Source organism: Corvus hawaiiensis, chromosome 5, assembly GCF_020740725.1.
Source record: "Corvus hawaiiensis isolate bCorHaw1 chromosome 5, bCorHaw1.pri.cur, whole genome shotgun sequence".
In the NCBI taxonomy this organism is placed as follows: domain Eukaryota; kingdom Metazoa; phylum Chordata; class Aves; order Passeriformes; family Corvidae; genus Corvus; species Corvus hawaiiensis.
In genome coordinates this window covers 26,790,096-26,803,988 of record NC_063217.1, presented here as the reverse complement: position 1 = coordinate 26,803,988, position 13,893 = coordinate 26,790,096, and the positions used below count along the sequence as shown (strand labels likewise).

General features: G+C 39.9%; 1 protein-coding gene across 6 annotated transcripts in view; it reads right to left on the bottom strand.

The window, feature by feature from the left end:
* ATP10D (ATPase phospholipid transporting 10D (putative)) overlaps positions 1-13,893 on the bottom strand; it is a 45,544-nt gene that overhangs the window by 8,963 nt on the left and 22,688 nt on the right. For all 6 annotated transcript variants that reach the window (XR_007203653.1, XM_048303712.1, XM_048303711.1 and 3 more), the window contains 10 exons: positions 11,630-12,245; positions 11,358-11,464; positions 10,359-10,485; positions 9,057-9,241; positions 6,852-7,161; positions 6,189-6,265; positions 5,531-5,656; positions 4,932-5,132; positions 1,369-1,449; positions 1,017-1,121 (listed from right to left, as the gene is read on the bottom strand). Coding sequence is in view for 5 of the 6 variants with exons in the window: in XM_048303712.1 (XP_048159669.1) it covers positions 1,017-1,121; positions 1,369-1,449; positions 4,932-5,132; positions 5,531-5,656; positions 6,189-6,265; positions 6,852-7,161; positions 9,057-9,241; positions 10,359-10,485; positions 11,358-11,464; positions 11,630-12,245 (1,935 nt within the window). In the remaining variant the exon portion in view is untranslated. The remainder of the gene's footprint in view (positions 1-1,016; positions 1,122-1,368; positions 1,450-4,931; positions 5,133-5,530; positions 5,657-6,188; positions 6,266-6,851; positions 7,162-9,056; positions 9,242-10,358; positions 10,486-11,357; positions 11,465-11,629; positions 12,246-13,893) is intronic.

The following is a 13,893-nucleotide window of genomic DNA, read 5'->3' as shown; positions in this document are numbered from 1 at the left end:
GCAAATGGAGGTGAGGTCTTCACATGACACCACCCTTATATATCTTGCTTGAGATATATAAGGTTGGTTACCTTTCTAAACTGGAGCTTTCTGCAATTTTACATCTAAATGGCTACTAAGATAGATAAATAACAGCTACTAAGAAAACAACACTATCACTGGTCTAATGGCTTGCCAACATTAAAAATTGCCAAACAAAACACATTTAAGTAAAGTTCTCTATTCAGAGTGTGAATATACTCATGCTATACAAACTCTCAATAAAGACATTTTAATTATGGCTGTCATACTCTCAAAAGAACAATGAAAGACTGAATCACAACTTGACATTTCATCCATTATAAAACAATGCTAATAAGTATTTTTAAAAAGTCAAAGAAAAAACAAAACCCATTAATAAGTGCCCTTCTACTGTAAACATTATTGTATCTCCTTTAAAATTAAGCTAAAACCCCAAGTATTACCCTTGTAAGGGTCCTAAATTGATCCAAGCTAATGCAGATGCTTTAGCTTGTGCAGACTTAAAAACTGAAATAATGTTTCTGTAGCACATCGGTTTTCCAGTTCTGGCATCAAAATACACCTCTGAATTGTTTATCCTGGCCACAGAACAGATCATCAATTCCAGGCATTCAAAAATCAACAATTTGCACTGTTGTCTTTGAGATGCAAACTTTGCAAACTAAGGAAGTTTCAGCAGATCACTGGTGGATCTTATCATTTGCAGAACTGAACCAACATCCCCCAAACCACCCCACCTCAATACAGCAGGATCCTTTCACTATATACAAATAATTCTCAGGCTAAATTTTGTTAATTTTAGTCATATTTCTATTGGTTCCAATGACAGGTGTGTTAGGAGAGCTCACATGGTCACATAAATACCGTATTTAGGGTTTGACCCTTTTATTCTTATTCTTTTTGGTATATGAAGACCTTTCTTCCATTTAATTTTACTGAAAGCTGTATGCACATACTCTGTTAGAAATATAGTCTTTGGGAAACAAAGTACTCACCACAGACTTGCACTCAATGAGAAGGTGAAACAGCATTATGAAAAGTGCTGCTGTGTTTATGGGGTTTCCAAAAGAAAAGATGTCTATGTCTGAGCCACAGTAAGTCTGCAAAGGAAGAGAGTGGTCAGTGTCAAATATTCTTTACGTTTAGCTCTAATACAAAGTGGCATGAATAATTTCAATACCATACATATTTGCACACACACAGAGTTCAGCTCTGTTCCAATAACGATCTTCTTAGTATACATTCATATACAAGGAAGTAAAAATCAAATACTTCATTCTATTCTCTAATTTGCTTAGCTTTTAAGTATGTCAAAATGTATAAATGTATTTTGTAGCCAGCACTTACAAAGTAAGGCACAAAAAAGCAAACGAGACTTTGGTAAAAAGCATCCAGCAAGGTTATCCAGAAAGTTGAAGGCAAGTAAGCCTGTAAAAAAAAACATAACGGCATTGAAACAAATTGAACAAATTGCTGCATCCTTAATTAGCATTAATTTGGATCTGGGGAAAGATTATCTGTGGAAGTACTTCCAGTTAGTTTGCAAGTGAAAAAGGCATCTTTTGTGTTACAGTTATTAGAACAAAGATTTCCTTCCACACATATAACTAACTGTTGGTATTTAAATCAGCAGCCAGCTCTGGGAACTCTGATCTTGCTGTTCCTGTCAGAATGGATGTACCAGAGCCTTAGCTAACTGAATCCTAAGGAAGAGAGGGGGCTGGTGGACAGGGCAGTACCCTGCAGCTTACCATCACTGAATGCCAAGTCCCACTTTCTTCTATCTCCATCCCTTTTTGTTATGTGTGCTGTTTGACTCCTCTGGGCAGATGGGACTCCTCTGTGACCTAACTTAACTCATTAGATGTGAGAAATCACCTCACTTTTCTGCTGGAATAACACCTTGCTGTTTTAGTGAGTTAAATCAGCTCCTGGGATAACTGAGCCGGCACAAGGAAGACTGTTTATGGATGAAGAGGGAACAGGAAGAAAAGAAGGGAGAAGAGAATAAGCCTTCCTCCCTCAGTAGCAGCAAACTGCTATGACAGATCAACCACCTACGAAACCATAGTTGCCTATGCTCTGCCTCAGTATATCCCATTCCTTCAGGCACTAAACTGAGACACATAGGTGAGAAGTCCAATCATCTAGGATGTTCCCTATGATTGAAGAGATGGGTTTTTCCAAAGAGCCATTCAGCCCTTTCAAGAAAGTGCTTTGAACGACTGAAGATGAATCCCATTTACTGTTCCACTACTTTTTACAGTGTACACAAAGCTGTACACTTGTGATGTCACGGTGCAGTATTGTGATATTGCATCTTATTGCAACTTTCAAAGCATTTCTTTCTTCTATACTGTATTTAATTCCAAGCGATTATTTCCCTGTGCTTCCATGCAAGAAAGCAAATGATAACAACTCCAGTAACAGAGCAAGGAATGATGGGATGGACCAAAGAGAAAAACACTAACAGAAGATAAGGGAATAAAAAGAGAAAGAAAAAAAAATATATTATGTAATGCAGTAATTCTGATTATGTTGCTTCAAAACCTTGATCTCAGCTCAGATCACTGTATTGTACATATCCTGAAGATCAAAACAAACCAAGAGGCCTTGCAACATTTACTTAATCAAAATTCTCTATGACTGACAAAGCACAGACCTGCTCAAGCCAATCTGTGGAGGTTCAAAATGGTACCAAAAGAGCACTTTGTTTTTCAAAAATACTGAAAACCAAGCAACATAAAATACATAAGGGTATATAAAAAGAAATGTAGAAGTCCACAAACAAGCAAAATGATGGGGTTTTAAGAGTTCTCCTAGTTTTTTTCTGTTAAAGGAATTTTTCCCCCATACTGTTGCTAGGGAAACAAATGGCCAGGTGCTTAAGAAGAACAAAAGACCTGGCTGCTCATTTTGTTTCACCTGGGTGCGTGGTCAGTCGGTCTCCGGCGTTCGGGGGAGAGAGGGAGGCTGCTTGTTTCTTCGGCCGTTTTTCTTTCTGCCGGAGCAGCCCCGGGATCCCAAGCCCGCCTTCCCCGCCCCGCTGGAGGCTGGGCTGCGGCCGCCCTGCCCCCGCTGCTGCTTCGAGCCTTCGCTAAGTTGTAGCCGTGCTCATCCTGCCTGCCCAGACCTCCCGGGGGGGTTCTCCGTTTGGATACATCTCCTCTGCCACCCCGGATTTGTGCTCGTCCCTGCCGTTCCAGCCTGCCGTTCCAGCCTGCTGTTCCCGAGGGTCCGGCCGGACACCGGGGTCAGCTGCCCAGGGGTTTGTGAAGCCTTTGTTCCATCCCTTCCCGGGATCCCAGGCCACCAGTGCCGCGTGCTCCCCGAGCTCGCTCCGGAGCGCCCCCTGCAGCCGCGGGGGAACCATCGCACCTGCCCTGCTCACCGGGAGCCGCCAGCGCCCCTGCCGGCTGCGAGCGGAACTGCACCCGAGGGGAAAGGGCCCGACAGCCGAGAAGGCTGGCACTGGGTTTGTGATTGTTTGCTGTTACTGCCGTAGTTACTGCTGTTTGTTTGACTGGTTATACACATTACAGATATATAATAGTAAATTATAAGTTATTCCTATTTCCCACATCTTTGCCCAAAAGCCCCCTTGATTTCAAAATTATAATAACTCGGAGGGAAGGGGGTTGCATCTGCCATTCCAAGGAAGGCTTCTGCCTTCCTTAGCAGACACCTGTCTTTCAAACCAAGACACAAAACAAATTGTCCATTCACTGTATAACCTTCTTTCCCTTCTAGACCAGACCTAAACTTCTGCCAGGTTATAATAAATCAGACAACACTAGTACACAACATGTTGCAGCTCTTTTTTTTCAGTAGTGTTTGTTAGACTAGAGTAGAATAGAACAGAATAAAATATTTCAGTTGGAAGAGATTATCTGGTCTGCCTGACCACTTCAGGTCTGACCAAAAGTTCAAGCATGTTATTAAGGGCATTGTCCAAATGCCTCCTTAACACTGACAGACTTGGGGCATTGACCTCACCTCTAAGAAGTCTGTTGCAGTGTATGACCATCCTTTCAGTAAAGAAATGCCTTCTAAGGTCCCGTCTGATATTGTAAGGATCTGATCATACAGAAAATGTTGAGTTTTAGGTGACTCATATAGTCAATGTTTCCAGACTATTAGTATCTATTCTATCTCAGGCTCAGTATGTCACTGCCTTCAATTGTTGTAATAAAAATATTATTTTCATTATTAAATTTTTAAAAGTATGAAGTTAAAATTATGCTAGAATTCATGCTAAGCAAAGCAGAAACCAGGAAAACCCCCATTGGTTTATATAATTTTGATTTAGAACCTACTCTCCTACTCCCTCCAGTTTTCTGTGCTGAATGTTTGGACAGAATTTACTGACAGACCAGGTATGATATACAGCGTTTTCAGGTGGGAAAGCAAATTTCAGAACATACTTGTAAGGTGAAAAGTACCCTGAGAGACAGAACTTCTTTGAGGATTATTTGAAATTAATCTGCTCTGGTTCTTTGGCAGTTGAGACCCTTATATGACAAAGGAAAAGCATAGATTATATAGAGTGCCCTTACCTTGCTCAAACAAACCCCAGTTTGAGCAAGCATGTTGACAGCTGACACAATGAATGAAATAAAACATGCTGGTAACAATGTCTAGTACATTGCTTTACCTGAAGTCCTTAATTTCTTTTATCATCCAAATGTCTGATAAGATTGGATCTATGACTGAAAAGAGCCTACAAAATCTTTTGAAAAACAGGTTGTTATTTGTGCACATACTGCACAGGCCTAGACACTTTTCTAATAGAGAAAGCAATTTAAAACAATGTTTGCCTGAGGTGAAACATGAAAGAAAGAAAGAAAGAAAGAAATGGCTCAAATGCTGACCATTTCAATTTGCTTCAGACAAAGCACTTTGTAACCTACCAGAGATTTCTGGCTCATTTTGTACAGCTGTGGGAATTCCATGAGTATCTCTGCAGACACATCTTTGTCCAAGACACCATAAATGATGGGTGGCACTGATGTAAAAAGGAGGTTGAAAAGAATCAAGATCCAGTAGTCAGTCATTGAAGTGCCTGAAAACCCGCAGAAAAACTGGTACCAAAACAGGAGGTTCACGTAGGCCTGAAAAGCCAAAGATGACATGATGAAATTTTAGCCATTGACAAAGGCTTTAAAAACAAGAGAAAAGCCAGTAGGTCTTAGGTATGGTTAAAGTAATCTGTGGAAACATTTCAAAATCAGACACGACTTGCTTAAATAGTCATGCTGTCACCATACTAGTAATGCCTGTTACCCACTGTTTAACCAAATCAAACAATGGCTTTGAGTGGGAAATTTAGTCCAACAAATAGTCCATTTGCTCTGGTCTCTGCAGGCACGTGGGAAACTGAATTGTTTGACGCATGCTTTTTGAAACCATTCACAATAGGAAGATAAAAAAGAAAATGAAGCTACACTAAACCCTTCAGTGCTCAAAAATACATATACTCTGATTTCCCTGGAATGGGACAGCTACATACCACATTCTTGTAGAAATAGTAAAGCACCATGTTAGTAAGTCTGGTATAACACCAGTGACCATGGACAAGCAGCAGCTTCCTGAGGTGTCTAAACTGAGATATTGCAAAGTCACTTGCCATCACAGCCTGCAACACACACAAAGAAAAGGATATGCTATAACCAAACCATTAAAGACAAGCTTCCAATACTGCCAATCAAGCAACTTACCCACTGCTGGAAATTCTTACCTTATGATTTTTTATACATAATGCTTGCCAGGTTATCCTCACTCAGATATCCTCTTCCATACAAGACTTTACAACTAACACCCAGAGTTCAGTCCAACACAGCACAAGCAGGAATAGGGCTATCATCATTACTACCACACAAATGCACAGAAATCACTGACACTGACACTTAGGCTGCTCATTTCCCTGCAGGACATGAGTAATATGGAGCTAACTGATAGGCAGCAGACTATGTTGTTTGGAGCTTGAGCTGCAGCATTCAGCTTCTGATTGCTCCTGGAGGAATGCTGCGGCCTGAGTGTGAACTCAGGCTGCAAAGTCTTGCCCATGTAAGGGAATGGACTGTGGAGCTATGGGGTCTCCAGAGTACACTCTGAACTGATTTAAAATGGAACCTGACGTCATTTGCAGCTGTCTTTGGATACACTACCTGCATGCCTTCTTGGCCTGCTATTCCCACACCAGTGTCAGCCACCTGGATCATACTGACATCATTGGCACCATCACCTACAGAGGAAAGAGGAAAAATCAAAACTAGTTTTTCTGGCTATCACATTGCTATGGAGGTGGCAGGAAAAGACAAATATCAAACAGCAGAGAATTCAGAGAAATACATTTTTATGGCCAACATTGGAGCCTGTGGAAAACCCTAAGGAAAACAGGATTAATAAGTGGAAGGCCCAACCACACTGAGCATTGTTCTCCAAATAGATAATAGCTGTTCCTTCTGTCAGAATTTAGCTGGCATGCTGCACCAGAAAATATGGGTGCTTTAAATCACAGCCACTCATCTCCCCTCTGCCTCCTTACTTTGGGGGCTTGTGATGGAAAGAAAAATGCTCTTACTTGCTGCTTTGCACGTTATATAACACAGTATGACTGATGTTGCTCTTATTGCTTTATATTGACGCAAGTTTATGGGCTAAATTTGCTACTTCAGAAGACAAACATCATCTTATGTCAGAGACAACCACAATTCAAAGGATTATCTGGCTCATACAATAAATTTTGTGACAGACTTTAACAAAATACACATGAGAAGAAACTGGCTTCTACTTCTTTTCAGAGAAAGGAGGATAACCATAGGACTCACCTACAGCTAACGTCATTGCCTTCAGCTTACTTCGCACCAGTTTGACCAGGACACTCTTCTGCAGTGGTGTGGCTTGGCAACAGACTACAGCCCGACATCTTTCTGTGAGTTCCAAGAAAATATTCTGTAGGCTGTCATGAAGGACATGTTCTAAATTCCTTCCATCAATAACCAGGCCTGCATTGAAACCTTGAGCTTGGGTGGAGGGACTTGCAGAGACATTTCCAAGTTTCTCACTGTTTATTTTTTTGACAGGAGCATTCTTCTGGATCTCCTCTAAAATTTTGCTCATTACCAAGGCACAGGCATCCTAATTAAAGACAAGAGAAAGACATCTTATGCAATACTGTTTGTATTCTGGCTTCCCTTTCAATTCATTAAATATTTATGGAAAAAAAACATCAAACGCTGTCCTTTTATTTTGACAGGCTCAGACATGAGGCTGAATACCCCTTTAAAATCACAAAGGATGAAGTCTGTTGTTAAAAAAAGTGTTTGTGATAAACTTTGCTTAAGCAGATTTGCTTGGGTATTGCACTAGGAAAAGGGAGAAAAACCTATGCAATCAGAAAACCTTCACAGACAGTGGGAAAAGCAACCATTAAGCATTCTGTAATATAAATACAGCTTTGACAGAAAACCTTTGCTCTCTATGTTTCTTTTGTCTGGCATGCAAAGCCAAAAGTGCACTTCATTTCACATTACAGGTGAGCTGTAATGAATTACGGAAGAACTGGCCTTGTGGAATGTTTTACCTTATCAGAATCAATATAAGATGCTCAAAAAATTCGTGGTAGATATATATATATATATAAAGCACATGGAACATAGAAGAAAATACATCTTCTTAAATCTTCTCATCATTTTACTTTGAAATGCAACAGTATCAAATCCTAGTTTTTATTTCTAAGCCCAGTTAGAGGGAGGAAGAGCACAGAGGGGCAAAAGGGGCTTTGTTCTCATTGTCAAGCAAGACACTAATTTCCCAGCAGAATAAAAGGAAAAGTGTTGGCACAAATCAAACTCCAAGCTTTCCTCAAACACAACTGGACTAAAAATCCTTTCTTTTTTGACTTTATTTTCCCCACAGTTACTTCTTGCCACACTATCTTTTATGGCATATACAAATACAAGAAATGTATTATATGTTCTTAAGATACATGTATAATATGTTAAGATAATGTATAAGATAATGATAATGTATAATATGTTCTTAAGATACATCTAAGCAGAAGAAAAAATAAAAATGAAAGGTCTTAGAAAAATCATCTAATCCTTTAGAGAGTCTCAGATTTCATGTCTGCTCTGAGAAGAGACATGTCATACATTGGCTTTACCAGTAACTTCTCTCTTAAGCAATCCAAAATTGATAAAAAACAATTGAAAAACAGCTGGTTTTAAGCATTCACAACAGGACACAGAGATCAAGTAGGATTAAACTTGCCATCCAAACCAGCATTTTTAATGACTTTTTATCACATGACTCAACTGGGTTGCGGGGAGAATAAAATTATTGAGAGGTTACTTTTTCAAATTGTGTGCAATCTACTTCAAGGAGACAATTCCTTGTATATTTATACAAGACAATGAGGGTTGAAGGAATATATTACAAAAAGCAACCTAAAGCTTAATTCAATAGAATTTGCATGACAATAATTCATACATTAATTACATGCTGTAACTCACAGCTGTTGGAAATCCCAGAATCATACAATTGCTTGGGTTGAAAAAGACTTTTAAGATCCTCCAGTCCAACCATAAACCTAACACTGCCAAGTCTGCCACCAAACCATGTTCCTCAGCAGCACATCTACACATCTTTTGAACACATCCAGGGATGGTGACTCAATCACTTCCCTGGGAAGCCTGTTCCAATAATTGACAACACTTTTGGTGAAGAAACTTTTCCTAATATCCAATCTAAACCTTCCCTGGCCCAACCTGAAGCCCTGTCAACTCCTTAACTTACACAGAGAGAAATTAAGAAGTCTGTTCAATTAAAATAATTAATCATAATGTAGGGACTGAATATAAAGAAACAGACTTTACTTACATAGAAAGGATTTCATATTTTACCCCCAAGGAAGGAAAATACAGAAATGTTCTTTGGCTTCCCAACCAAACAGCATTTGCTTTTCTGTATTGTCCTGTGGAATAGCCTTACTGGATTTTTCAGCAAAGAAGAAAATCTACTTTTCTACTCACCCTACTCCGTGATTTAAGAGCGAAGATTTTGTCCTCCGGTTCCAGCAGTTTACAAGCATAGGCAATGTTGACAGCTGTCTCTCTCTTGTCACCTGTCAACATCCATATTTTTATTCCAGCTTTCCGTAATGCTTGTATTGTGTCTGGAACACCCTCCTGCAGGCGATCTTCAATGCCAGTGGCACCTTAATTTAGACAAGCAGAAGGATTAGTGCTGCTGTATTTCCAAAAACAAAATGCTCCAAGAGTGACAGGACGAGTTGGTTTTCTATCTGTACCCACATCCCAAAACAGACATGCCACCATGGCATGCTTGGAAAGCAGTCACCTTGGTAGTATGAAGCCATTTAACCTCCTGATTTTCACTTCCATTTAATGTTAGGGCCAAGCCATATTGCTTATTGCCACACCAGCCTGCACGACAGCAGGTCTCCAAAGCAGCTTGACTTGTCTCTGTTGGCTTTAGTGGCAAAGGGTACCTGTATATCCTTAAAACAGCATCAGTTTGCAGCACTGCTCTGGCTTCTCTCCAGAAACTGAAGCCAGTAATCTCAGAATTCCTTTAGTACCAAGGTTTATGGCATTTGCACTAAGCAGATATGACACAAAATGAAGGAAGTAGCACCCTTCTACACAATTGGATCTGTCTCTCTTTAGCTTCTAGCATGAGCTGCCTTTACCACCATAGCTAGATCTTTGCACTTCGTTTTCCAAATGTTATTCGCTGGGCAGTTCTCTAAAGTGATTATCCCAGCCTGCCTGCAGTTTACCTTTCACACACCTACACCAAACATTTTTTGTTTCATTTCTGCACAGCTGAATTACCTTCAGAGGAATAGCTCCTTCAGAAGCATACCTAACTTCTTATCTCCACGTTATTGCAGGAGAACACAGCACAAGTACACTGGCTGTGCCATGAATGCAACAGTGATGGAAAACATGCCCAGAAATAGGGTATCTCTGAATATTTGCACAGGCAGGCCTCAGACTTGTTACTATCATTTCATGTGCTTGTGATAATGACATTTAAAAACTCTAGTGAAGACAGAAAAATACCCAATAATAACAATAAAAAAAACCCCAAACTAGCAGATTTTTACAAACAACAGAAGAGCACCATCTGTCTTCAGTGTGCTTTACAACTAGTACAAACTTAGCAGTGAGATTTATGAAAATTCAGGAGTGACAGTCTGTACAAAGCTATGTGTTATACATATTGAGATTAGCACAGCTCTCTGCAAGCAAATTCCAATTATGAACATCACAGGCAGTTTCCTGGGAGTTACAGTATCTTCTACGTACCAAGCAAAGTTAGTTCGGTCTCAAGCCTCATGGCAGATTCAAGCAGCAGGTCCTCCCTATTGTCAATGCTGGTTTCTGCTAAAAAACGATGATTTAACCACTCTGCATATTCTGCATCACTCATCACCTACACAGAGAGAGAAAACATACAGCATGTATCTATACTGGCTTTTCAACAGTGCACCAGAAGTGTCCTCACAGTTACTTCTGCTGAACATCCTGAACCCAGATCCACATCCACATCCTGAACCCAGAAGTGCAGCCCCTGGCAGTGCATTACTTACCCGCTCCAGGATGTCCATGAATTTAGTACAATGGTCAAAGTGTTAGATTACTTTGCCAGGCTACTCATTGGCACTCTGCAGGTTGCTGGGGCTGCTTGACAGATTTAGACAGAAGGCAGGCAGGGCAGTGGGCACAGTGCACTCTCCCTACTGCTCCTCACCTGCAGCACTGACACTGCTGTGGAACCACTGCACAGCTGGGTACAGCTCGATGGCTGTCCAGCTACACAGCTCTTTGCTCATATCAATCCCTATGGAATTTTACTTCTGAGCAGCTTTGAATTTAAAACAGAATCTCAAAACATCACTTCACTTGTGCATCCACAGCTCGTAACACTGCAAACTGTATGTGAAACCAAATAAAACAGGTGTGACTTAATTTGTTTTCTGTGTCTGGAATTCCACCCAGGGTAAGATTCACGCAAGGAGACCTGCTTATGACTCCTAAAGAAAAACCTGGCTATTTGACAATCCCTATTTTAGAATTAGGATGTTAAGATGCTTGGCATCCTAAACTGACAACAATGACAATCTAACAGATGTCAGGAATTGATCTGGGTTTTCTTACAAATTCCTCCTAAAAGAACATCAGGATAAACAAAATGTGGCAATAGAAGAATCTGTTTAGAAGACATAATGTTTGCTCCATTGGTGATGCCACTGAGGCTGGTCACAGACTGCAAATATGCTTCAAAATACGTATTAAAAGGAATACCTTCTTAGCAATACATAGAGTGCGCAGTCCTTTTCTGGCATAGTCATCCAAGTGCTGCTGAGTTCTCTCTTTAATCTTCTCTTCAATCTCAGAATTATTAGTATGTACTATCACACAAAAAGAAGAGAAAGCAAATCAAACATGCATGTTTAGGCTAAATTCAGTGGAAAATTTTGAAGGTCTATATAAATTCTTAAAATAGCAAAATCTTAAAACTTTTTATTGTTAAAGAATGACAAGGGCAAGCAAAGAATTACAAGCTCTTTCGATACCTTTAGATGCAGTTTTCAACAAATCCATCATGACTGAGTCTGCACCTTTCGTGTACACCACCACTTTGTTGGAGACTGGATGCCGAACCACCACTGACATCCTTTTCCGCAGTGAATCAAAAGGCAGGATATGCAAAAGCTGAAACGTTAAAGACCCCAGACCTGCAAAGTCCACAGTTACTTGATCTGGAGTCCTAGACTGTAAAACACATTTATAAGCCCTAGCAGCATGAACCAAGGCAGCTTCATCTGGACTCTCAGCTTCATAACATAGTTTTGGTAAGGGAGATAATTCAATAGAGGACACAGCACTGTTGGGTTCACCACCAGCAGCTACATTCACTAGATGTAGTTCTTGAGGCACTTGAGAATTTTCTGGGCTGTCAGTATTGCGAGGTTCAGAAACCCTTTGAGCAGCTCCATCCAAAGTAGGTGAAGCCAGTTTCATTCTGAAAATAGACAGTTTTCTCACAAAACTATTGGGGCTTTCAGATGATGACTCCTTTACACTTGGAAGTGGGGAAGAACTTAGTCTCCAGACTGAAAACCTCTGGAACATTTGCCTGATTTCCTCAAGTGATTTAATAGGCATCCTACCCAGCGAAGAGAGTCTCATCTGGAACAGAATAGTTAGAGAAAGTATTGATGTTAAATTGTTCCTATTTTATTATATTAAGGAAGGATACAAAGTAGGTATGTTTTGTAATGAAAGTAGTATTTTAGAATTTACCATGGGTTTGACTGCTTGCATTAAAGATGGCCAGCTTAAGTAAACATGTAATCATGTAAGTACAGTAAACAGACTCTATAAGCTCTAAAAGTACTTCAGGTCTGAAAATGGGATGTGTTCCAAGTTTGATACATAACTCCATGCAATACTTCTTTTCAGAACTTTCAGTAATGAACAGAGTTAGTATGACATTGTAACTTTTAGAAGTTGTGGCAAATTGAACTAAACACTTTAATCCTTGTTCTGAATTAGCAAAATCCTTGTGAAGAATAAACCAATCCCCTCACACTAACTAGCTACAAGAACTGCTAAACATACAGTACCTGATCAATAGTTTTTAGTGTTTTAAATTAAAAGACAGTTCCCCTGTGATCAAAGTTATAAAATAATTGGCTTCCTGTTACTCCGAACAGCTAGGGAGGTAACAGCTTAAAAAGTAAGGCATACAAGGCTGACATTCCTTTCTCACTGCTGGCGAGGAGCTAAGAATGAGTTACCAGGAAGCACGTTCTCTTTTGCCACTGAAAAGCAAAAAGTAGGGACAAACTCTGGTTCAGTTCTTCCACAGTTCCAGAAAGCTGCAATGTGTCTCCATTCAACATCATGGAAACAGAGACTAGGAACATCCTTTCATTGCCTCTTCCTATGGCAACACTGAAATCTGTTGCCTTGTGTTCTTTCCTGTCATTCCCTAATCATGAACTCAGAAACCTCATTCCTAGTGACCTGGAGGGTAGAAGTACCCTGCTGGCAAGTTATTCACAAATATTATTCTCAAAAAACCAAGACTCTCACCTGTATATTTTTCTCCATCACATTTAATGAATAGGTAACTATTGACTATGACCTCATCTGCCTCATCCACATATGGACCTCTAGGCTGCCTACTACACTTTCTGGGAATGCTTGGAAGCACACTAAAATACCAGGCTTATTTATACATAGGTGGTACTTCATACCCCACAGGATATGTTTTGTGAATGTCTCCAGCTATGGTTGTAGGTTTACTACCTAGACAGACACCAAAATCTAGTTCTGCACATGCCACCATTTTTTTTTCCAAAAAAAAGTCAACAAATGGAAATCACCAGGTAATGAGGGAAAGAAATCAAAGCTGAACTTGGGAATAATCCTGGAACACAGTCAAAACTGGCAAAAAATGGGGTTATGAAAATCCTACACTGAAAAAACCAAAGGATTTGGAAAAAAAAGTAGTATTTTTTTAAAAAGTTAGTTGTGCACTGAAAACAGCTACTAAACCAGGGCAGCCTAGAAAATGCACTGTTAATTCATGGTGAGACAACTTTATGTCATACTGCAAAGCAATTTTTCTTCAGATTAATACACACGTAAGACTTTATCTTCCATACTTTTGCCGAATCCTATTTGAATAGTCAGGGAACATGCAAGAGCATTCTCAGTTTCAATATTCTGGGAATCTTCAGCGATTATTCTTATTTTTCAGCCAACAATAACCTATGTGTAAAGGTAACCTGAGTGTTAATGTATTCTTATAGGAAGTTATACCCATATC